Below are 25,080 nucleotides of genomic sequence, written 5' to 3'. Positions count from 1 at the left end.
GACTCACACCCAGCTGCAGCTTTCTCTAATTTCTCCTCCCCGGCGAGCACCACTAACTCGCGATTCCTCCCGGCTGATGCTGGGCATGTCAGGGGAGCGGCTGCTAGCCGATGATGGGGCGCATGTTACTCAGCACGGGGTTACTACAGGGCGGGAAGGGCGGGAAGGGCAGGAAGGACGCGGGGAGGACAAGGCCGTGAGTGACCGCACGACTTACTCGAACAGCACCACAGCGAAAGACTGCACGAGGCGGTAGAAGGTGGGCTCCGAGACACACTTGGAGTTGCAGCGCTGTACGGAAAGAGGCAGACACGGTGTTGGGGGGCGGCTCAGGGACACGAGGGGCTTCCTGCTCTGAGTGTTTCGAGACAGAGCTACGAGGGGCCCAGGGTGGCTCCCTCCCTCCTCCAGGGCCCCCCGAGGGTGGGGTCTCTGTGGCGTCCTGTGCCTGGCAGAGCGCAGGCATCTGCTCCTCCGTGCTCTCCCTCAGACACTGCCACTCACGCACGGAAATGAGCGTGGACACGGTCCCAAGGACAATGCCCGCTCTCTCTGGGTTGGGGATGGGTGGCTAACAGCTTAATCAGAACTTGCTAATTCTTCGATGAAGAATAAATTACTCATGATAAGAATACCCAAAACCGAAGAACGTAAGCCACTCTCTGGGGACAAACAGAACCTGCGGGGTACCGCAGTGAGCCCAGTGAGTACATGTCGCTTTCCTGGCTTTCATCGTCTGGGATGTATCACCTGTTACAGACCGGATGCTGCAGGTTTTCATAAAAACCCACACGCACGAAGCCCAGGCGTGTGCTGGCCTCTGGAATAACCCGAGGGGCCACACCAGGTTCTCCTCGTTGCCCCACGCTGGGGCATCTGGGGTGAGCCCGCCCGGCCCGCAGCTTGGCCCGCTGCTGGGGTCAGGCCCTCACAACACCGTGGGGCGAACCGTGCTGCTTTTCTGCGCGCCATCTCCCTCGACTGCCTTCCGCAGGGGGACTGCAGGGTGGATTCAGGATGTGGGAGGCTGGCTCTGCCGTGGACGCTGCCTACGGGGGAGCAGGCCGCTGGCCCTCACCTGGGCGCTCACGTATCGGGCAAACCACTCCCGCCCTTGGCCACTGTCACCGCTGCAGTACTCTCCAAACTTGGCCTTCTCCTCCTGGTCCAAGTCCTCCCTGAACAAAAGAGGAGAGGACAAAGATGAGCAAAAGAGCTTTCGATTGTCAGGGACACCAAAGATGGCTGCGGGGGAAGAGCAAAGAGAAGGAAATAACGCACATGGCACCCGGCCACGAACAGACGCACAAAGGCCAGCTTGGCCCTGGGCAGCCCCCGGGCAAAGCAGTGTCATCCTGCTTTCCAGGATGGGGAGCCTGGGGTGGGGACGGCGGCGCAGAGCTGAGCTGCCGCTCAGGGCACTGGCCTCCCAGCCGAGCGCCTGGTACTGCGTCCCCAGCTCTGCTTCTGACCCCACTTCCTGCTCACACACATCCTGCCGATGGCCCAAGGGTTTGTCTTCCTGCCACCCACATGGGAAATCCGGACGCAGCTCCCGGCGACTGGCTTCAGGCTGACCAGCCCCAGCTGTTACACCTCCCACCACCCCCCCCCCAAAAAAAAGAAAGATGAGGAGTCAAGTTCAGACGACCAGAGAGGGCACGAGGGGGACGAATCCAAGTCCCCCCCCGGGCTTCCCGGACCAAAGCCTGTCCTGCCTCCTCCCCTTAGTGAGGTCAGAGCCACGACAGGGCAGGGACCCCACAAGACCCTGGTTCTCCAGGCCCTCTGACCCCCACTCCTCTGGATGGTGATGTCCATGTGGAATCCCCTCTGCCACAGCAGGCCATAGGAAGCCAAGAAACGCCACAGGTCTGAGGCCAGCTCCAATCCATCAGCAGGGCCTGGCCATCAACTCGTGTGCCAGCTCACAACACTGACCGTGTCCGCCTGTGTGGGTGAGGGACGGAGACCAGGGGATCCTCAGCCACAGGGTCACCACCTCCAGGGTGGACACGATGCTTCCATGATCTCAGATCACTTCTGACCTCTATTGTGAGAGACCATTGTTTTTTCCTAAATTTAAAGACTCAAAAATGAAGCAGAAGGCTGGAGATCAGTTGGCTTACGCAATTTTCATTTATTTGAGGTTTTGTAGAAAACATCTTGGTCTCATTTATCCCAAAATACCAACACCAGATGAAACAGGCTCCTCTGCCAGCCATCTGTGGTGTTTCTGGAATGTTCTTCAAGACGCGTCGACTCAGCTGTCCACGATGCACACTGCTGACGGCCTGTTGCAAATACCGACGGGCCCTCCCAGGAAATCAGCAAACCTCTGGGCTTGTCCCCTTTTCATTAACCATGGAATGATTGGAGAAAGCGACTGGTCTTGGTGTTGGTCAAACAACCGAAGTAGGGTGCCACGCCCACTTCCTCCCAAATGCATTCAAAGGCAGAGGCGCATTATTGGGGAGTCACATATTGGGATGATCGCCCAACCATTCTGGAAACCCGAGGCTGGACTCGCATCCAGTGACCTGTACAGCCCTGCACGCAGTGAGTTGGGGAGACAGCCCCGACAGCGGCCCTTCGCTGACCTATGAGGACGCGGAGCCTGGGCCCCAGGTGGCCGCTGTGAGAGGCAGAGCCCGACATAGGAGGGCCCGGCGCTGTGCCAGTCTCCCGCCCGCAGCCGCTTACCCTCCAGAGAAGATCTTCTCCACGTAGCTGCGCATGAACTCCCTGAGTGCCAGGCTCTCCTCGTCCTGCGCCGACTCCGTGCTCTGGCCGGAGGAGAAGGACTCGTTGGAGGAGGAGCGGCGGTCATGGTCCCAGGACGGGTGTGAGGGCGACTCGCCCATGTCGTTCTCACTGTCTGCCGACTCAGTGGTCTCACTCTCGGACGCGCCGTCGCCCAGGGAGCCGTCCCCATCCCTGTCCTGATGCGCTGGAGCCGGCGCCTCCAGGGAACAGGAGGTGGGTGCCTCAGTCCCAAAGTCAATCAGGGAACCCACGGGGACCTCCGCAGCCTCCATGGCTCGGGGCTGGGGTGGGGCCGGCACGGAGGATGACTCCCCAGGTGTGGCAGTGGAGCCCACCAGCGCACACAAATCACTCGGGGGCTGCTGGCTTCCGAGGTGAGTCCTCTGGGGCAGCTCTCGTGGCTCTAAGGCATCTGGAACAGAAACACAGACAGACAGGATCGCCACGAGAGATTCAGCCATTAGGGAAATTCAGCCACCAGAACTCAGACTTCAATGAGCGACTTGGGCAACACATCCCCCACAATTCCAGAGTCTAGGAAGCCTCTACACCAACATTTTCCTGCGGCTCAGTTTGCTGTTAAACCCCTGCTACGTGGGAGACAGCTGCTGAGGTTGGGGTGTTGAGGGTCCCCCCAGAAGACCATGCATTGAAGGTTTGGGCCCCAGGGGCACACTACTAGGAGGCGGGCCTACGGGGAGGTCCTTAGGTCACCTCGGAAGGCAGGTCAGACACGCTTGGGCCCAGCCTCTCTCTGCTTCCTGGCTCGCCGTGAGATCCCCTCTCCAATGCACGTTCCCATCCTTGCCATCCGCCGCTCACTGGGCTCATCCAATCATGGGTGTGCACCTCCAAACCATGTGCTAAACAGAGCAGCTTTCCTTCCAAGGTGAGTTGCCTCAGGCATTCGGTCATAGTAAAGAAAGGCTGATGAACATAGCACTCAATGTATTAACTATATGAACAAATAAATAAGCAGGGTTTCTCCAAGCTACACCAACAGACTTTCAAGGCTTTCAACATCTGTTGGCCTCCTCCCAGCTCAGCTCTCAGCCTGAGCCTTTGCCCACATATAAGCAGGTCCCTCGTCGTGGACGGGACACAGAAAGCGGCCACAGCTGATCCACTGCACACTCACTCTCCCTGGGCTCCTCGGCCACGGGAGCACTGCCCTGCTAAGCAGTCGGCCCCTTCGGTCCTTCCACTCGAGACCCAGGCCCTCCCAGACTGCGGGGTGTCCCCTCTCAGCACGCTTCTCAGTACTGTGGGGGCTCCCGAGCACGACGCTCACCACCTGGCCCTGCCCTCTCCCTGCACCGCAGCAGCCTGAACAAGGACATCCGCCCTCCGGCGCTGGTGCCTTCCGCTGCCTGGGCTGGGCGCCCCCCTTTCTTCTTCTTCCTCCCTGTTCGCACCTGGGCCTCCACTCAGCCTGAGGTCAGCTCGTGTGCCCATCTTCGGGGCAGCTCAGCATTCACTCCTCTGTGCCCCCACCCCCAGGCAGACTCGCGTGGACGGATGTCAGTCTTTTGTCTGTCCACGAGAGCACACGGCTCGTGAGGGGCCGTGTGTCACACCTGGTGCCCAGCACAGAGCCCTGAACACTTGCTGAATGGAGGCACAGATGTGGCTGCGCCAGTGTTTAAAGGTTCACGGGGAAGGTGGAGCTGAGATTAGAATCTTTGCTGGGTTCCCAACGCTCGTTCAGGAGCTGCGTCTGTTCTGGAACCTTCCTTGCCAGCACCAGGGGCAGAGAGCCAAGCAGGAGGTGAAAGCCGCCTTCTGCTCAGCCCTCGAGAGAAGGGCACACGCTCAGCTCAGCTGTTCTCTATCAGACCCCAGTGCCCAGGGCGACCCTGCCAGGGTGGGGTCGCACGATGTGCTGAGCTGGGTGCATCTTCCGCGGACAATTCGCTAACAAAGCAGCACCTGCTGCCTCGAACGAGCCTGTTGTTCACAAACCAATGATGGACCCAGCCTGCGTCCATTCTAAGTACCCTGAGCTGGGAAAAGGGATTTGCTGCCTCCCGGTCATCAGGGTGGCCACACACAGGGCCAGTAAGCCCCACCAACCCTGCTTCAGTCCAGAAGAGAAAAGAGCAAGCCGCGGCTCCCAGGAGCTCCTGTGAGATTGCACCTAAGACTCCTAGGTCCTGGAGCCACCTCGTGCCACGTCAGACTCTCCAGAGAAGAGAAACCACACATGCAATGACATGTCTGACAATGAAAGTGCAAAACCATTCACACCAGAAGCATGTTTATATGCTGAACTCTTCATGTGACACAGAGTTAATCATATGCATTTTAAGTCAATTGGGAGAAGATCCCAGTTAAAAATAAGAGGGAGACTAGGAGAGGGAGGAGGTTGTCCATAACTGTAAAGCAGTACAGTTCTGCATGCCGCCCTACAGACTTACTTCTCAGGGTACAGCCCAGCAACTTGTCATGGGACTCCACACCCATTGACATCCCGCTAAACTAAGGGGAGAACACCTAGAATGAAGTGTAACAACCTGAGGCACTGGTAGTCGGGGTAGGATGCAGGCAGGAAAGGCTGAGCACACAGAGCTCCCTGCCCGCCTGCTGCCCCCTCCCCCTCCCAGGGCACTCAGCTTACTTGTGTAAGTGCTGCCCAAGCGGACAGTACTCCATTGACTCCGATGATGATCACGGAGAGGTGTGACAAAGGACGGGAAACAGGGAGGATGGCAATGAGGGGTCACCCTCCCCTCTTGCTCATTACCACAACAGCACAGCTGGGAGAGAGGGGGATTCAGAGGAGACTGCGTGGGAGCCCAAGGCCATGTCTCTGCCCCAGGCATGGGCACTCAGGACTAAGCCGAATGCTCAAGGCTGTTTCTGACCCAGCCTGACGTGCTCTGAGGCTGGTGCCACGCTCTCATGGCCTGTCCAGCTTGGAGAGTCTTCTTAAGCCTGAGTCACGCTTCCGGTACCGAGTGTCTTTTGACCGGCAGAGTTAGACAGTGAAAGAGACAGAGAGAAAGGTCTTCCTTTTCTGTTGGTTCACCCCCCAATGGCTGCTGCAGCTGGCGCGCTGCGGTCGGTGCACCGCGCTGATCCGAAGCCAGGAGCCAGGTGCTTCTCCTGGTCTCCCATGCAGGTGCAGGGCCCAAGCACTTGGGCCATCCTCCACTGCACTCCCGGGCCACAGCAGAAAGCTGGACTGGAAGAGGAGCAACCGGGATAGAATTCGGCGCCCCGACCAGCACTAGAACCTGGTGTGCTGGCGCTGCAGGCAGAGGATTAGCCTATTGAGCCGTGGCGCCAGCCAGAGAGCCTAGAGTTTTCTAAGGAATGCTGAAATCTGCTGTATGAAATTTTTCAGTTTTTCTAGACTAGCAACTAACTTAAATTTATTTTAAAACATTTTGGGCATCAGAAAACCACATCTGAGGATTGTACCCCAATCCATTAGAAAATTCTACATACAAGGAAGCTCCAGGACCCTCTGCAGGTCCCCAAACTAAAAAAAAAACCCAGGAATTTCCATTAGGAGGCTTGTCAGCCATTGGAGTGCGGATCCTAAACCCACCACCCACAGACCGGAAGCTGCACAAGCCTCCTTGTAGCTCTGTGTGGCAATTCACGGCCTAGGTCAGTGCAGAATCCCTGCCAGGGAAATCAGGCGGGAATTCTAAGTTAACCTGTAACTGTCACTGTGCACCTGCTATGAACCAGCCACTATACAGGAGCTAAAAATACTGCAGCATGAGCATCTGGTCGTGTGGGGGGGTGGGGGTGGGATGAACTAGGGGGCAAGGAGAGAGAAAGTTCAGCTAATAAGATCCGAAAAACAAAACAAAAACACCAAAAGAGGAGCTCCGGTGGCACCAAGTGCTGGCTCCAGGGTGACATCCTGGCAGAGCCGAGAGGGGCTTCCGTGCACTGGGAGGTCAAGGGCAGCTGGGGCCAGGGCAGAGAGGACCAGCCTGAGAGAGCAGGGTCACAAAGGTGCGCATAGCTGTGGGAAGTTCAAGGCTGGAGAGCAGTGCTGAGCCAAGAGGTCGGCGGCAGGAGCCTTGCTGGCCACAGGGAGCCTGGATTGCAATTCCAAAGCGATGGGGGCCCTAGGAGGAATTCAAGGCCAAGCAGCTTCATGGAGAACGAGGGTGCAGGCCACGGGGGCCCGAGGAGGCGGACCGAGCAGCCTACATCTGGAGGGAGATTTCCCAACCTCCTGCCACAGCCCCCGTCCCAGCCTACTTCCCCCTAGCATTCTTCCACCGCGCGGCCTCCAGCTGCAAGAGGAACTCACAAGATTGCCAGGCCTCGCTGCCGACCACTTCCCCACCGGCCTTTGCTCAAACTCTGATTTCCCCAGCGCCCAGAGTAACCGGGGCTGTGACTTCCCTTGGATGTCGGCCTTGAGCAATCAGACCAGGGCTCCCTAGCGCAGAACCCAGAACGTTCTGTGACCCTGCTGCTTCCCATCGGCCTCAGGCAAGTCCCTCTTCTGCAGCGTCCGAAAGAACCACCAAAAGTGCTGCCCCTCTGCCAAGAGCAAAGAGCCTGCAGCACCTCACTGCCCGGCACACGTGGACACAGGTGTCACATCCAGACGCCGCTCACTGGTCTCTCACCCTACTGCAGTAAACAGGTCAGACAGACAGGGCCCACACCCACGCAGAAGTGATGAGCACAGACCCACACGCAGGCCTTCCTCTCGTCTTGCCCTCGCCCTGCGTGGCACGGGTGCCTTTCCAGAGTGAGACTGCTGGCCAGAGGGGTGCATGTTACGGAAGCTGGGCAGGTCCTGGCGAACCGGCCTTCGGCAAAGTCTGTCCTGGGGCGGTGTACACTCATGGGGTTTGCATCTGATCCTTTATTACAACTCCGAACTCAGAGGCAGCACCAGTTCCCTTCTCTCCTGATGGCAGCCTAGGAAGGGCAGCTGTCTTGTGCAGGGGGAGGAACTGGGACCCCCAAGGGAGCACCTGTGCCCCTGGGGGGGCCTGCACTTTTGTGCCCTCCCTACCCCCTCTGCCTGATGTCCCAAACAAGGAACACTGGCCTCTTCTTCCTTTTTTAAAAAAAATGGATCTATTTGGAAGGCAGAGTGACAAGAGAGAGGGAGAGGACGAAACAGACAGTGAGAGACAGAGATTCTCCACCCACTGATTCGCCTAGCAGCAACAGCAGGGACTGATCCAGGCCAAGGCCAGGTCTCCCGCATGGATGGCAGGGGCCCAAGCCCTGGAGCCACCTCCTGCTGTGCTGCCGGGCACATCAGCAGGAAGCTGGATGGGAAGTGCAGCAGCTGGGATGGGAGAGGAGAGGCGGCATGGTGTGCGGTGGTCTACCTGCTGCCTCCCCTTCCTCCACCAGGGACCCAGACTGGGAAGTCGTTTAAATACGTGTGCCTCAGTTTCCTGTTTCTGAGAACTGAGTGTGCATTTTGATTTCCCTAGTCATACAAGATCAGAGAGGTACAACAGTAAGTAGAAACAGGCTGCTACCCCTGGGCTCGCGGGGGACCTTGGAGATCCACCCCTCCCACCCCTCCCCTACTGCAGCAGCTCAAGGAGAAACTGACCCTGACACTCTCGGGTCCTTCACGGTTTTTCAAGCAGCAAAACACAGAGAGACAGGGCTGGGCATGGGATACGGCTACCGAAGGTGCTGCCTGGCACAACCGCATCTACATCGGACTGCCTGGCTCAAGTCCTGGCTGTCCTGCTTCTGACCCAACTTCCTGCTAATGCACACCCTGGGAGGCAGCAGGTGGCGGCTCAAGTTCTCGGGTTCCTGGCACCCCCCTGGGAGCTCGGATGGTGCGCTGGGCTTCTGGCTTCAGGTTCCTGGCACCCCCTGGGAGCCCGGATGGTGCGCTGGGCTTCTGGCTTCAGGTTTCTGGCACCCCCTGGGAGCCCGGATGGTGCGCTGGGCTTCTGGCTTCAGGTTTCTGGCACCCCCTGGGAGCCCGGATGGTGCGCTGGGCTTCTGGCTTCAGGTTCCTGTCACCCCCTGGGAGCCCGGATGGTGCGCTGGGCTTCTGGCTTCAGCGTGGCCCAGCCCTGGCTGTCGAGGGCATTAGGGGAATGAAGCGGCAGACTGACGATCTGTCTGTCTTTTAAGTAGAGGGACCGGTGCTGTGGCATAGTGGGTACAGCTGCCACCTGCAGTGCTGGCATCCCATGTGGGCGCACGTTCGAGTCTCAGCTGCTCTACTTTTGATCCAGCTCTCTGCTATGGCCTGGGAAAGCAGAAGATGGCCCAAGTCCTTGGGCCCCTGCACCCGTGTGGGAGACCCAGAAGAAGCTCCTGGCTCCTGGCTTTAGATTGGCCCAGCTCCAGCCATTGTGGCCATTTGGGGAGTGAACCAATGGATGGAAGACCTCCCTCTGTCTCTGCCTCTCCTTCTCTATGTAACTCTGACTTTCAAATAAATAAATCTTAAAAAAAAGTAAGTGTGGCCGTTTAATAATAATATATACATTTTTTCTTTTCTTTTGAATTATCTTTTCAGATGGAGTGGTATGGTGAACACTGGTACCCAAGGATGTCCACATCTGAATCCACAGAGCCTAGGAATATGCTACTGACTGTGGCACACCCTGGGGGTGGCTTACCCTGGGTTAGCCCAGGCGGGGGCGGTAGGGAGAGGAGGGACAATGTCATTCTAAAATCTTCGTGGGAGGAGGAAAAGGGGCCAGAGGAGATGACAGAAATGGACAAAGGAGTGATGTGGTTTCCGGCTTTGAAGACAGAGGAAGGGGCCACGAGCCAAGAAACGGGGGTGGGTGGCCCCCAGAAGCAGAAAAGCAAAGAGACAGTGTCCTCTGGAAGGCACAGCTCTGCCAGCTACGCAGGGGGACTCACTGCTGCCGCGTGACCTCCAGAACTGTGCAACAGTGAGTACCTGCTGTGTACCACGAGGGAGCCCTCCACCAGCTGGATGGACGCGCACAGCCTAGAAGAGCCAGGAAGAAACGGCTGAGCCTGAAGGGCTGTGGAGTGCGGGCGTCTCTGGCCAGGACAACGGTCCTGAGGCCGACGCCCAACAGGGGAGGCGGAAGAGGGCAAGGGGGACCCTTCTCCACCCACACTGACCCTCGCCGAGACTGCGCGGCCCAGCACACAGGCAGCGGCCGGCTCTGCAGGCTGTTTGGTTTTCATCCCTTTATCAGGGATGGACAAGGCTGGGGAGCAGGAGGGGGGAGCCTCCACGCCCACAAGGTCACCGTCTCACGCTGCGTAGCCCCTTCTCATCTTGGTGTGTGTTTTGCCAACGGGCAAATGATGCATAGTTTACAATTTCACTGCTAAAAGAAGTCTGCTATAGCTGGGGCCCCTCTGCCGTGGTGCTCACGATCATGTAGGTGGCCCTAGCTGATCAGTTCTCCGGGACCCTGAACAGCTCTGTGAGGCTCCAGCCTCCATGTGCACCTGGTCTGGAGGAGCAGGCATGCAAAGCAGACCCTTGGCTTAGATTTCTGGTGCCCCTGGCTTTCGCGAGATGAATGAGGCAGATCAATCAAAAGGTTGTCACCTGCTCCTGTGCAGCTGTTAAAGTCACAACAGATGCTGTCCCAGGAGACCACGCCTCCCTGACACAGCAACTGAGGGAGGGAGGAAAAGACCAGAAGCCCAGGCAGACGAGCGACTGCTTGCCTGCACGTGGAGATAAGGGAACAGAGCACTGTGGGCACAACGGGTGACAAACTGAGTCACCCAGGCTCCACAGGACGCTGGGCACTGTCCCCCAGCACCCAGGTCGGCACCTCAGGCTCTCGGGGTGCTGTTGTGGGGCAGAAGTCAACGCCACATGCTCCCCACCACGTCTGCTGGGAGTGGGCCTCAGCAGAGCGGTGGCTCTTCCCACAGTCCCTCAGCCTTTGTCAAACACACTCAACCACCCCTTGCGTCCTTCCGGCCCCAGATAAGAAGCCCTGTGGGCAGCCTGGGCTCCGGCTGTGTGCAGATGTGCTGGGCCAGCCAGACCGCAGCCCCTGGCGCAGGGCGCTCAGAACCTCTCCCGACCGCAAGTCCACAGCGAGGCCTTTCCTCTGCTTCTCCAGAAGCCAAGCAGCTCGGGCCTAAAGCCCCTGATGAGCCGACCGTCACTTTGGGCAGGCTGATGAGTGACTTCGCCTGGGAACCAGGAAGGGACTTTCGGCTGTCTGGGCTGTGAAGCCATAGAACATGTCAAGTCACAGGAATGTCATTGGTGTCCTTTTAGTCACTAGTGTGTTCAGGCAGCTGATGTATCTAAGGCAGGTCAGTGGAATCAAGTAAGAACATCATCAGTGGGGCAGTGGATGGAGCCTCCAGCAGCCAAAGCAGTAAGGGGCGACGACAGGCGACGTGGTGCAGTCGGCGAAGTTGTTGCTTTTGAGGCCGGTATCCCACATGGGAATGACTGAGCCCCTGAGTGCCAGCTGCCCTGCTGCTGATCCAGGTCCCAGCCAATGCACCTGGGAAAGCAGCAGAGGATGGCCCACGTACTCGGGCCCCATCCACCCACATGGAGGCCTGGACAGAGGATGGCCCACGTGCTCGGGCCCCATCCACCCACATGGAGGCCTGGACAGAGGATGGCCCACGTGCTCGGGCCCCATCCACCCACATGGAGGCCTGGACGGAGGATGGCCCACGTGCTTGGGCCCCATCCACCCACATGGAGGCCTGGACGGAGGATGGCCCACGTGCTCGGGCCCCATCCACCCACACGGAGGCCTGGACGGAGGATGGCCCACGTGCTCGGGCCCCATCCACACACACGGAGGCCTGGACGGAGGATGGCCCATGTACTCGGGCCCCATCCACCCACATGGAGGCCTGGACAGAGGATGGCCCACGTGCTCGGGCCCCATCCACCCACATGGAGGCCTGGACGGAGGATGGCCCACGTGCTCGGGCCCCATCCACACACATGGAGGCCTGGACGGAGGATGGCCCACGTGCTCGGGCCCCATCCACCCACACGGAGGCCTGGACGGAGGATGGCCCACGTGCTCGGGCCCCATCCACACACATGGAGGCCTGGACGGAGGATGGCCCACGTGCTCGGGCCCCATCCACCCACATGGAGGCCTGGACGGAGGATGGCCCACGTGCTCGGGCCCCATCCACCCACATGGAGGCCTGGACGGAGTTCCAGGACCCTGGCTTTGGCCTGTCCTAGTCCTTTGCAGTGTGGCCATTTGGAGGGTGAAACAGAGGATGAAAGTGCTTTCTCTCTCTCTTTTAGCCTTAAAAAAAAATACACAAATACATCACCTTTAAAAAAATTAAGGAAAAACATGCTAGAACATAGAACTCTTTTGATTTTGACAAATTCTGCAGATTAAATCCTTTCAGACACTGAATCAAGAAACGCTCTGTCCAGAAGGTCCTTACACAGATCCTGCTGCTTACCGGAATGACAAAGTCTCTGTCCCGTTCTGTAACAGACACAGAGATGTTGAAACAGATGACCCCCAGTCATCCGAGGGATACGTCAGGTCAACAGGGCAGGGATTTGGCTGGGCAGCACTTACTGCCAGGTGGAGTCAGGTCTCTCCGGTCCTGACACACGGCAGGTAGCGCTCCCTAAAAGGGGCCTTGTCTTCAAAGGCCAGACGCCTCAAAGGGTTTGACGAGCACGGACCACAGCCTGTTGAGCCCTGACTTCTCTGAAGGGGGCCCGAGGGGCCGGCAATCGGTGACAACGACGATAGCAACCCATGCCACAGCCCCTAAGCAGGGAGGTCTGTATTTCTGCAGTGAGCAGTTAGGAGCCCGGCTTATCTCCCCTGGACACAAGGGCAGCAGGGCCTCTGGCCTTGGCAGGGCCTACTCCTAAGGAGTTCTGCCCAGGGGGACAAAAACCTCCAGGTCTCAGGTGAGGAGGGCAGTGGGGACAGTGTGTGCGCTCACCAGTTACACGTCACTGCTTCCTGCAGCTGGCTGGACAAGGCCGCTTCCACCAGGGAGACCTCCAGCCAGGCTCTGACAGCAGAGCCCTGACTCCTGCAAGCAAGTCGGCCCGCCCTCCCCTCCCACTGACCGCCCCTCACATGACCCCTCACCCATGTCAGTCCCCTGGGGGTCACGAGCCCGCTCTCTGCCTCAGGGGGATTCCCAGGGCCTCACATGATGAGGTGCAGGCAGCGTTGCTGCGGAGAGCCCAGTGCGGGGTTCCGAGGCGAGCTCCGGCCAGTCGCTGCTCCCTTCCCCGAGTCAGTTTGCAGGGCCAGCCTGCGCCAGCCCACCCGCTCCGACTCACTCCCACGCTTCCTCCGGCCGCCCTGCACGCCAAGCTGGACGAGGGACAAAGCAGTCTAAGGAAGACTGTCGGGACAGGCCACTTTGTTTTGTAACTGAAAGGAGAAAACCTACACTGTCTTGCGGCCGATGAAATGTACAGGCCTGGCCTCTAAGCCACTCAGCAAGGCCGCAGGAGAGCAGAGAGAGCACTCCCCGCCTCGGCGAGGTCACGGTAAAATCCACGCGTCAGGGGAAGCCCACGCAATAGCCCGAGTAACTCACAGACCAATGAGCCTCCCGCCTGGGTGCAGCCAGCCCGCGCAGGGCACCACGCGGCAGTGGTTATAGACCCCGTCTCCACAGCCACGTGCCTCACAGGAGGAGTAAGACAAGTATCTAAAGACTGCGCCACTGGGCATGGGCCAGCACCGGGGCTGCAGGAGAGGGTGGCTCAGGGGAGGCTGGGATGACGGGAGAGCCCCAGGGCAGGCTTGGTGGAGTGTGTCCCTCAGGTTTGCTGAGCTTCTGGTGTGTAGAGATGAGGGGGAGGCATCTTTGGAGAGGGGTGGACACCAGAGGAGTCACACACGTCCACGGTGGGCTGGGACCCGGCCTTGACGCCCTCACTGTGAGCTCGTGCGGCACGACAAGCCACCCCTGCAGTGCGGCTTTGGCAAGGACTTATTATTTTTTTAAAGACATTATTTATTTACTTGAGAGGTAGAGTTACAGATGGTGAGAGGGGGAGACAGAGAGAGAGGTCTTCCATTCACTGGTTCACCCCTCAAATGGCTGCAACTTCCAGAGCTGGGCAGATCCGAAGCCAGGAAGCAGGAGCTTCCTCTGGGTCTTCCACGTGGGTGCAGGGGCCCAAGCACTTGGGCCGTCTTCCACTGCTTTTCCAGGCCATAGCAGAGAACTGGATTGGAAGAGGAGCAGCCAGGACTTGAACCAGCGCTTGTATGGGATGCCAGTGTTACAGGCAGAGGACTAACCACTGTGCCACAGTGCTGGCCCTGGCGAGTAACTGAAACGCTCTCTTGTCTAGAACCTGAAAGCCGAGGCTTCTGAGGCGTCTGAGAGACTCCTGGTGGGCAAGAGGATGAGGGGTAGATGGGCAGAGAGGAGCTTTCCTAACACCACTGACCGGAGGGCAACCGTGGGAGGTTGGGGAGTGGCAGAGGTGCCTGTGGCAATGTGGGGCCCACAATCAAAAGACCCACTTGTCCATCGCAATACAACTCCCACGTCCCCTAAGTTCATGCTGCGACGCACCTGTCAGGTGGACAGGTAAAGTGATGGATGCATGGGAGTAGGCACCATGGAATAGGCTGAGCCTCCGCCTGCAGTGCCACTCCACTTCGATCCGGCTCCCTGCTGATGGCCTGGGAAAGCATCAGCAGACGGCCCGAGTGCTTGGGTCCCTGCACCCGCGAGGGAGACCCTGAGGAAGCTCCTGGCTTCTGCTTGCCCCAGCCCTGGCTGTTGCGGCCATTTAGGGAGTGATCCAGTGGATCGAGGATCTCTCTTTCTCTGTTACTCTGTCTCTCAAATAAATAAATAATATTTTTAAAAAGATGAAGGCTGCAGCTCTTAGATGGGTCTGGGCTACAAATAAGCTTGGGGTCCATCCATCAGAAACACGCAAAGCACAGACCCACACAGTACAGAGAGGGCAATGCAACGATTCTGACCACACAGCTAAAGCCCTTTGGGGAAAGGGACTGCAGGCCAGGCAGAGCCGTGGGCGCTGTTCCCACAGAAAGCACACAGGATCACCCTGTAGCCCTGAACAGAGAACCAACTTCGAGGCAGGCAGGGGACGGAACTGGGCGCTTGGCTGCAGCCAAACTAAAACAGAGCTGTGGCAAGGGAAGGCTCCGAATCTCAACTTCGCATCTTGGAGAAAACCGAGATAAGAGCTGGGAGGACGTGAGAACACAGACGGAAGCCTGGGGTTTAAAGGGGCAGAGGGTAGGTTCTGTGCAGCAAATCACGGGAGATGTCTCCACATCAGGTGAACACCCAGAAAGAGGCTCCTAAAGCTAAGGCTCTGTGAGTGCTCGGAATAGGAAGTGGTGAGGGCTGAGGTCAGCAACCGAGGAAGCCAAATTAAGCCGGAGCTGTGTGTGTGTGTCTGTGTGTGCGCCCAGCCTAGTAGACAAAGGGAACACCACAAACAGTGCACCGGGTTTAGCTTGGTGCTCGATAAACTCACCAGTTTGAGGACAAGATAGAAAAACATGGCCTGAACACTGTGTGCGTAAGTGGATGTATAAACACTGTGCTTCGTTACCTAAAAGGCACTGGTTTTTTTATTTCAAGATCCCTGCACTGCAGTCAGATACGTATTCGCCTCCGTGGCTCCTGACCAGGCCCGTGCTCACTTAGCTGCTGCTCTCAGACAACAATCGCCCCTCATTTTTGTTAAGCAATTAGGGGCAAGCTAAGATGCCTGCACTTCTTCCTGGCTCCTGGCTCCACCCTCGTGCAGGCCCCGTTGTGAGCCTTTGGGGAATGAACCGGCGCGACAGAAGATCTCTCTGTCTCTATTTCCCTCTCTGTTGTCTGTCTTTCAGATAAATAAAAATAAATGTCGGTGGGCTCAGCGCTGTGGTGCAGTGGGTGAAGCTGCAGCGTGGGATGCTGGCATCCCACAGTGCAGCGCCAGCTCAAGTCCTGGCTGCTCCGCCTCTGATCCAGCCACTGCTAATGAGCCTGGGAAAGCGCTTGGGCCCCTGCTACCCGCATGGGAGACCCAGATGAAGCTCTTGGCCCCTGGCTTTGGCCTGGCCCTGCCCTGGCCATTGCAGCCATTTGGGGAGTAAACCAGCAGATGGAAGATCTCACTCTCTTCCTCTCCCTCTCTGTCAATCTTCCTTTCAAATAAATAAATAAATCTTTACCTGCATGTCGTATCAGGGAGCCTAGGATCAAGGCCTGGCTCTGGCTCCTGACTCCAGCTTCCTGTTAGTGTAGACCCTGTGCGGCAGCAGCGAGGGCTCGGGGGTTGGTTCTGTCACCCACACAGGCAACCTGAATTGGGTTCCTAGCTCCTGGCTTCAACCCAGCCGAGTCACTGCTGGTCACTGCCATTATTTTGGGGAGCAAACCAGTAGATAGGAGCTTGCACTCTCTCTTTACGTCTCAAATAAATTTTAAAAATAAATAATAAATACAAAAAGCACACAAGTCATAATCAAACTGCTCAGTGAACCTCACACACATAACCACCACCCATCACCAGTCCCCTGTGGCCCTCCCTCCCCTGTGGCAAGGTGGAGCTCCCTAGACAGGGCAGTGGGCGGCACCGGGCGCACCCCTGCAGAGTGGTCCACAGACCCCAATGGCCCTGAGGCAAAGTGAAGAAGCTCTGGATGCATTTTATTTTGGATGCGGTTTATTTTGCTGGTATTCACCTCTTTATACGGACAAGAGTGATATACCATATTAATCTAAGTAATTCTAAAGGATAGTTCTTCCATAAGGATAGGAACCGTCCGAGTGATGAGGAACTGTGTGATCGTTCAAACAGCAATGTCCCATCTCGCCCAGTGTACACAGAGTAACATCAAATCTTTCAACTGATTTTAGATCTGAAAAATGGAAGCTGAGTACTTCAAGCCGAATCCATGTGCAGAGACCTCTCTGCCCCCCCGGGGGGGTGGGCTCTGTCCCACACCTGAGCAATTACTTGGGCTTGAATGCAAACAAGGGCACAGAAGGCAGAGCGGGATGGTTGGAACTGGAAATATTGGGGCAGACTGCAACTTGAAGCTGCCTCTTGACAGGAAATTCACTCCCTGGGTGTTTACGAGGGCCTTCTGTGTGCCAGGCATGATTAGAAACAGAATGGTTTCCACCCTCAAATAACTTGGTCAGGGAGTCTGACATGTCAGTCCAAAGTTATCCAAGGGGGCCAGCACTGGGGCACAGTGGGTTAATCCTCCGCCTGTGGCACTGGCAGCCCATATGGCCACTGAGTCCCAGCTGCTCCTCTTCTATCCAGCTCTCTGCTGGGGCCTCGGAAGGCAGTGGAAGATGCCCAAGTGCTTGGGCCCCTGCACCCACGTGGGAGACCTGGAAGAAGCTCCTGGCTCCTGGCTTTGGATCAGCGCAGCTCCAGCCATTGCAGCCATTTGGGGGATGAACCAGGGGAAGGAAGACCTCCCTCTCCCTCTCTCTCTCTCTCTCTCACCGTCTGTAACTCTACTTCTCAAATAAATAAATAAAATCTTTAAAAACAAAAGTTATCCAAGTACAGCACTAATGGGCATTAGTTGATGGGACTCTTGATGTCAGTTAATGTGCTTCATGACAACAGATCCTAACCTGACCTTCAGACTCACTGATGTTACCTGAGCCAAACCCAGAGTAATGACTTCATTCAACTGCCTCCAGGGGTCAGACACTTCTAGAACATTCTGTTCAATGTCACCCATTGAAATGAATGCCCAGCCACCCTTTCCATAGCAATACTGCAGGTGACCACATCCAAGAACCTACACTCACTGTCAAGCTCAGTCCTTAGGTTCAAATCCATCCATTAGGATTCATTGCTTTGGAAAATGCAATCCACTTGCAAAGGCATTTCAACTTAGCAGACGCTTGCAAATGCTTTTTAAAAGATGAAAGGAGAAAACAGAGCTATTGAGAACCTGGAGAACGTCCAGAAGAACCAAAAGCAAACCTGCACCAGGACTGTTCGGAATCCAATAATCACGGAACACAAGGTACGGCCAGAAAGTCAAGCAAACTTACCGTGGGCAAGACAGACGGAGGTCTCTAACCCGTGAGGCTTCAGTCACGCACCTAGGACCTGGATTGTTCTGTGTGGCTCCAGAGGGGACTGGGCCTCCAGGGTTTCTAGCATTTCCCTGCTAACATTTTATATAGCTTGACGCATTTTTTTTTCTCAACCACAACTGTTAGAGCATCCAGGAAGAAGGAAACATTTAAAATGTTCATAGTTCACAGAATAGAGAGATAAGGCACCCTCTGCTGGTCCCCAGCCCAGGGAGTTAAGTTCTCCACAAAGACTACCTCACAGAACTGTGGCTTCACTGCATGAATTTTTAAGCCACTCTGATGGGCCAGGCTCTGTGCTAAGTGCTGGGAACACAGCATTAGGAGAGACAGATTCTCTTTCTCCCAGAGCTCACAGTCCAGTTTCCTGCCTCCTTTGATTCAGCTACCGTGCCAAAGGTTCCAGGACAAACCCCACAGCACCACGCTGCACAAGAACAGAAAGACCAGGAGTGCTGACAGCCCTGGTGGGTCGGAGGGGAAAGGCACTGTGAGATCATAGACCTGCTGCTCCTCCAGAGTCTAAGGGGTTAACTTTCTCATTTTTTTTTAAACGTTGTCCCAAGTCTCCACCCAAAAGTCACCCCACACAAACAGCTTTACTAATGTTTAACTTATCACACTTTACTAATGTTTAACCACCACAGGTAATTCCTGTACCAACTGCCAAGCCCTCTAGTGTAAGACAATGAGGTGGAATGTGGTGACAGGTGTTTTCCATGGATTTTCACTTCGAACTGGCTGAGTTGGTTCCATTCTAACCAAACGTCAGAATTCGCTGTGAGGATGCCTCCCTGGTGAGCAGCTGTGCTTCCTTAACAAAGGCTCTGGCTGACAATTCGGGGACAGCCGGGCTCAGTCTGGACGGAGACTGACCACCTTTCGGGTAATGTGGCAGAACAAGTGAATGTTGCCCCAACCGCTGATATGGAGACAGAGCTCTAGTTGGAACAGGACAGGTTCCCTAAAGAGTTGGACCTTGGACCTTCTCCCAAGAACCAAAGGGAGACCAAGGATGGAAAAGAACGAATGTCCATTCTCGCTGGGCTTGGGCTCTGTTGGCTGGAGGAGGCCCCCAGGAAGGCCAGAGCACAGTCTTCTGCAGAGACATCTGTGTATCGTGAGAGAACAGACCGGGCAGATCCTCCCGGGTGCGGGGGTCCCTGCAGGCCTCAGGGAGCCCTCTGTGTAAAAGCCACCAGCGTCCATCACCGCCCACCCCGCACACCTGCCATCTCTGGCTGGTGATCCAGGCGTCTGCAATCTGGAGCTGCCCAAAGCTGTCCACACGGATCAACAGTGGCCAAATACGGAGGGGACGCTGCCACTAGTCAAAAGCAACTTCACAGAAACATTTGGTTGTTGGTTTCTTCCAGAGAGAACTCTGCTCTAACCAGGCTGGTCCCTCTCACTCCTTCTCACACACTGTGCCTTGGCGAATGTTTTCTGCATTTCCCTGCACCCGCTGCCTGCCGCCCTCTAGCCAAATCCCTTGGCCAATTCAAAGCCTACTCCTCAATATGGAGAAATCTGCAAATTGTCATTAAGCTGGTGTTTTCTACAGGACATCTGTGATCTTTTGAAATCCTTCCTAATCTTGTTGAAATATGTTTAACAATATTTTAGAAGTCTATTTAATCTATGCTACAGCAGTAACCCAAACATGCCCGATTTGGGGGGGAGCCTATATGTAATAGTAGTTACAAGAACAAAAGGAAAATGAAAACAACCTAAATGAGCAACAAGAAAATTATGTAAATGTTGCTATACTAATTCTGGCACTTTATTGACATATTACGCATTAATGATGGCAATGGCACCGTGGAAAACTGTTTATGTGAAATCAAATATGAAAAATCAAGATGGAAATATTTATTCTCTATGTGGAATGGTGCAAGACAAAGCATGGTGGCCCCATCTAGCTCCTTATACTGCTGGTTTGAGAATCAAATGAACTACAGTGCCAAGGAGATAACGTATTGTATGGATTCTGAATGTTATTAATAGTAGGCATCTGAAGAATGATCAATATATTAATCAATAAGCAATGGAGGGGCCGGCGTGTGGCCCATGCGGTTAAGCTGCCACCTGCAAAGCCAGCATCCCATAAGGGCACCACTTCCAGCCCCAGCTGTTCTGCTTCCAATCCAGCTCTCTGCTACAGTGGCTGGGAAGGCAGAGGAAGATGGCCCAAGTACTTGGGCCCCTGCCACCCACATGGGAGATCCGGATGGAGTTCCTGGTTTCTGGCTTCAGCTTGGCCCAGCTCTAGCTGTTGCAGCCATTTGAGGAGTGAAACAGAGAGTGGAAGGTCTCTCTGTCTCTGTATCTTCTCTCTCTCTCTGTAACTCTTTCAAATAAATAAATAAAATCTTTAAAACAAAAGCAGTGGAAACTCTGAGGATCACATCAGCAGCAGATGCCCTAGAGAAACTGCCCACTATTTTTGGATTGTCTCTGCCATCATCCATGCCAACATGCACACAGAGGAATTCAGTACAGAGAGTTAGTGGTACCAAGAATGCACCTGCAATTAAAACTGTGCTTTGAGAGGGAGGGAGGGAGGGAGGGAGGGAGGGAGACAGAGAGAGAGAGAGAGAGAGAGAGAGAGAGAGAGAGAGAGAAATCTAACTACTTTATGGAGCCTAGACAGGACTCTGCGGCATGATGTTATACACGCTGGTAGTGACCTGGACAGCAACACATGATATCCTAGATGAAGACACTTTACTCCCAAAATACTGTATTTCTCCATGTATACATTTTCTAATACAGATTCACAATCCATTATCTGAAATGCTTGTGACACATTTTAGATTTTTTCAGATTTTGGAATATTTGCATATACACAATGAGGTACCTTGGGGATAGGATCCAAGTCTAAACAAGAAACTTGTTTTGGGTTCCTATACATACACACCTTATACACGCAGCCTGAAGGTAATTTTATATAATGTTTTCAGTGTAACTGCGTTTCGATTGTTGTCACATGAGGTCAGGAGTAGAATCCGAGGTTTCAGAATTTCAGATTAGGAATGCTATGTGAACACAGGGCAGGCAGTTCTGGGGAGCAGCACTCAGACCATACGGGAGGAGTTCTGGATGCTCTTCCAATCCAGCTCCCTGATAAGGCACCCGAGGAAGCAGCAGGTGACAGTCCAAGCACCCTGTCACCCACATGGGAGACCTGGATGGAGTCCCAGGCTCCTGGCTTTGGCCTGGCCCCGCCCCAGCTGTTGCCGCCATTGGGGGAATGAACCAGTAGATGGAAGATATATATATCTCTCTCTTTCTCCCTCCCTCCCTCCCTCTCTGTGTCACTCTGTCTTTCAAATAAATAAATTTGAAAAAAACGAAACAAAGCAAAACAGACAAGGGCATCTCCAGGAAGCGCTGCCCAGCCCTGACGTGTGCTGTGTGTCAGGTGTTCCTGCCAACGCTTGCCTTATCACTCACCCTCTGTTCTCTGTGCCCATATAAACCGTGACTTCTCTGGACCAGATACATCCCGACTTCCTCATTACTCTGCTATCTCTGTTATAGGCCTCTACAGCACACCTCTTCTGGCATCTCTGTGGCTCTGTGTGCGATGGGGCAAGCAGGCCTGCACCCAGCCCCGCCCCCACCTGAGGTTCACACACTTGGACAGGGCACACAGAGGCCTCTGGAAATCAAAGCACAGCCTGTGAGTGAGGCACAAGACTAGGATTTACAGTGCGTCTGCCATCTCTCCCCCACCCCGTGGCCCCAGGCTGGGCTGAGCACAGCCCAACACCCGGCACAGGCATCAGTGCAGCAGGGGTTCGGGGGCAACTCTCTCGTCCTGGCTTGAGAAGCAGGATGAGATGCCCAGGTCTCAGTGGACCAAACAGCCAGGGGTGGGGGATGGGGCTTCCTTTTTTCTCGTCTCTGCTGTCTGAGATCCGACCTCAGACAATTCTAAAGCAGCAAAGGAAGCGATGGTGCCAGGAGCAGGTGCCCATCTCTCCGCGGGAGGGAACGGGCGCCCACCTCTCCGCGGGAGGGAACGGGCGCCCACCTCTCCGCGGGAGGGAACGGGCGCCCACCTCTCCGCGGGAGGGAACGGGCGCCCCCCTCTCCGCGGGAGGGAACGGGCGCCCACCTCTCCGCGGGAGGGAACGGGCGCCCACCTCTCCGCGGGAGGGAACGGGCGCCCACCTCTCCGCGGGAGGGAACGGGCGCCCCCCTCTCCGCGGGAGGGAACGGGCGCCCCCCTCTCCGCGGGAGGGAACGGGCGCCCCCCTCTCCGCGGGAGGGAACAGGCGCCCACCTCTCCGCGGGAGGGAGCAGGCGTCCATCTCTCCGCGGGAGGGAACTGTCCTTCCAGCTGCAGGGCTGTGCTCTAAAGAGGGGAACCTGGCCGGTCGCTGCTCTCCGACCTCCTCTCGCTGGCCACGGGGGCTCGGCCACAGCTCGGTCCTGGGCACAGCGGGGCAAGGTGTGGGAAGTAAAGGCCTGCCTTCTGGCTGCAGGGTCAACGAGGAGAGGCCCAGGGAACTGGAACGTCCAGGGAGGACGCCGAGACCGCGGAGCTCAGGAAAGCAGCCCTCTGAAGTGGCTACGGCCCTGGGCTGAATGTGAGTGGACAGCAACCTCAGAGCATGGATTCTGAGTACTGACAGGACAGAGCCCTGCCCAGGCCCCAAACCAGCACAGACCTGAACAGCCAGGCAAACCCTTGAAAACACAAGTGACACTGAGACCCAGGGAAGGTGGGGAGGGACCCGGAACCTGAGCCACACTGGTCAAGTGCCTGGTAAATCAAAGATGCCAACATTCTCCATGCGATTTAGGCAAGACCCAGAGTCTCACAAAGTAGTACTGAAAATGCCCAGGATCAACACAAAAGGACAACCCAACAAAGCACCAGGAACTCCTCAAGCCACACACAAAGATAACAGACTACCTGAGATGGCACAGCTGTTGGAATTAGCTGGCAAAACTTCAAGGCAGCGTTTACTTAAAAAAAAAAAAAAAAAAAATAGAAGAAGAAAAAGAGGCCGGCGCCGCAGCTCACTAGGCTAATCCTCCGCCTTGCGGCGCCGGCACACTGGGTTCTAGTCCCGGTCGGGGCACCGATCCTGTCCCGGTTGCCCCTCTTCCAGGCCAGCTCTCTGCTGTGGCCAGGGAGTGCAATGGAGGATGGCCCAAGTCCTTGGGCCCTGCACCCCATGAGAGACCAGGAGAAGCACCTGGCTCCTGCCATCGGATTAGCGCGGTGCGCCGGCCGCAGCGTGCTACCGCGGCGGCCATTGGAGGGTGAACCAACGGCAAAAGGAAGACCTTTCCCTCTGTCTCTCTCTCACTGTCCACTCTGCCTGTCAAAAATAAAAAAAATAAAAATAAAAATAAAAAAAAAGAAGAAGAAGAAAAAGAATTAGAAGTAGTCCCAGACATAAGGGAGCATTCCTGACATGAGGGTAAGACACAAAGCCTCAGGGAGGCGCATGTTCAGCCCAGCAGCTAAGATGGCCGTTTCCATGTTAGAGCCCCTGGGCTTGATACCTGGTTCTCGCTCCTAACTGTAGCTTCCTGCTAATGTGTACCCCAGGAGGCAACGGTGATGGCTCAAGTTATTGGGGTCCTGCCTGCCACACGGGAGACCTGGCTTTGCCCCAGCCTGGTTCTTGTTATTACGAATGTTTGGTCAGTGAAAGAGAGGATGGGTGGCAGCTGTCTTTGGCCATCTGTCTGTCTGTTGTCTGTCTCTTTCTCTAAATCTTAAATAAGTAAATTTTAAAAGAACTTTAAAATAAATAAAAAGCCTTCAGAAGCAAACAGAAGATACAAAGGAGAATCAAATGGAAGTTTTAGAACTCACAGTAACTGATTTTAAAATCACACTGGATAGGCTCACTAGGAGAATGACTCAGTGCACATGAAGAGAGACCAACGAAAATGATCTAATCTGAAAAACAAAGGAAAAAAGATGTGAAGAAACGAACAGAGCCCGGGGCCTGTGGGACGACGCTAAAGCACCGAACACACACGTATCACAGAATCCCAAACAGAGAGAGGGCAGCAAGAAAACAAATATATTCACTTAAAGTGCTAGTGGCTGGAATCTGGCAGAAACATAAACCCACCGACTCCTGAAGTTCAATAGCCCCCAACAGGATAACCCCAGAGGAATCCAGACCTCCACGCATCACAGTGGAACTACTGACAACTAAAGACAAAGAACAATGGTGAGAACAGCTGGGCAAAGGGACGCCTGACTTACAGGGGAGGAGGAGTCTGATGCCTAGGGTGTTCTCAACAAAACCCACAGAAGCTAGAAGGAAGGGAGACATTTTTAAAGTACTGAAAGAAAAGAACTGTCAGCCCGGAATTCAATGTCCGGCAAAAACAAAATATAACACAAAAACAACCTCTAGGAATGAAGACAAAATTAAGGTATTTTCAAGAGAATTTTTTAAAAAGATTGATTTATCTATTTGAAAGTCAGAGTTGGACACACACACAAAGAGAATGAGAGAGAGAGAGAGAGAGAGGTCTTCCATCCACTGGTTTACTCCCCACGTGGTGGCAACAGCCGGGACTGGGCCAGCTGAAGTCAGGATCCTGGAACTCCACCCAGGTCTCCCACACGGATGCAGGGGCCCAAGCACTTGGGCCATCTGCTGCTGCTTTCCACTGGCGCATTATCTGGGAGCTGGATCAGCAGCAGGGTGTCAAGAACTCGAACTGCGGCGAGCTCAGGGGGCTTCCATGGCCTTGGCAACTCATGACTAGAGCCTGGGAAGATTGCTGACGCCTTAAACAAGAGTGGCAATTTGTTAAGTCAACAACAGGAGTCACTGTGCACTTACTCCCCATGTAGGATCTCTGTCCTTAATGTGTAGTTCAATGTGAATTAATGATGTGACTAGTGCTCAAACAGTATTTGGCACTTTATGTTCTGTGTGGGGGCAAACTGATGAAATCTTTACTTAATATATACTAAATTGATCTTCTGTATATAAAGATAATTGAAAATGAATCTTGATGTGAATGGAATGGGAGAGGGAGTGGGAGAGGGGAGGGTTGCGGGTGGGAGGGAAGTTATGGGGGGGGGGGGAGCCATTGTAATCCACAAACTGTACTTTGGAAATTTGCATCTACTAAATAAAAGTTAAAAAAAAAAAAAAAAAGAACTTGAACTGGTGCTCATACGGGATGCCGGCACCGGGAGACCCAGATGAGGCTCTTGGCTCCTGACTTTGGCCTGGCTCACCCTTGGCCATTGTGGCCATCCAGAAGTGAACCAGTGGATGAAAGATCTTTCCCTGTCTTTCC

The 25,080-nt window shown here is 55.2% G+C and overlaps 1 protein-coding gene across 1 annotated transcript in view; it reads right to left on the bottom strand.

Moving 5' to 3' along the window:
- The window catches only part of KIAA0513 (KIAA0513 ortholog), a 63,130-nt gene that overhangs the window by 19,382 nt on the left and 18,668 nt on the right, over positions 1-25,080 (bottom strand). The window contains exons 2-4 of the mRNA XM_062176928.1: positions 2,704-3,178; positions 1,079-1,178; positions 218-291 (exon numbers count right to left, since the gene is read on the bottom strand). Of these exons, the coding sequence (XP_062032912.1) occupies positions 218-291; positions 1,079-1,178; positions 2,704-3,038 (509 nt within the window). The 5' untranslated portion in view covers positions 3,039-3,178. The remainder of the gene's footprint in view (positions 1-217; positions 292-1,078; positions 1,179-2,703; positions 3,179-25,080) is intronic.

This window comes from Lepus europaeus, chromosome 19 (assembly GCF_033115175.1).
Source record: "Lepus europaeus isolate LE1 chromosome 19, mLepTim1.pri, whole genome shotgun sequence".
NCBI lineage: Eukaryota > Metazoa > Chordata > Mammalia > Lagomorpha > Leporidae > Lepus > Lepus europaeus.
Note: the sequence above shows the minus strand (reverse complement) of the source record. Positions and strands in the feature narration are given on the sequence as shown.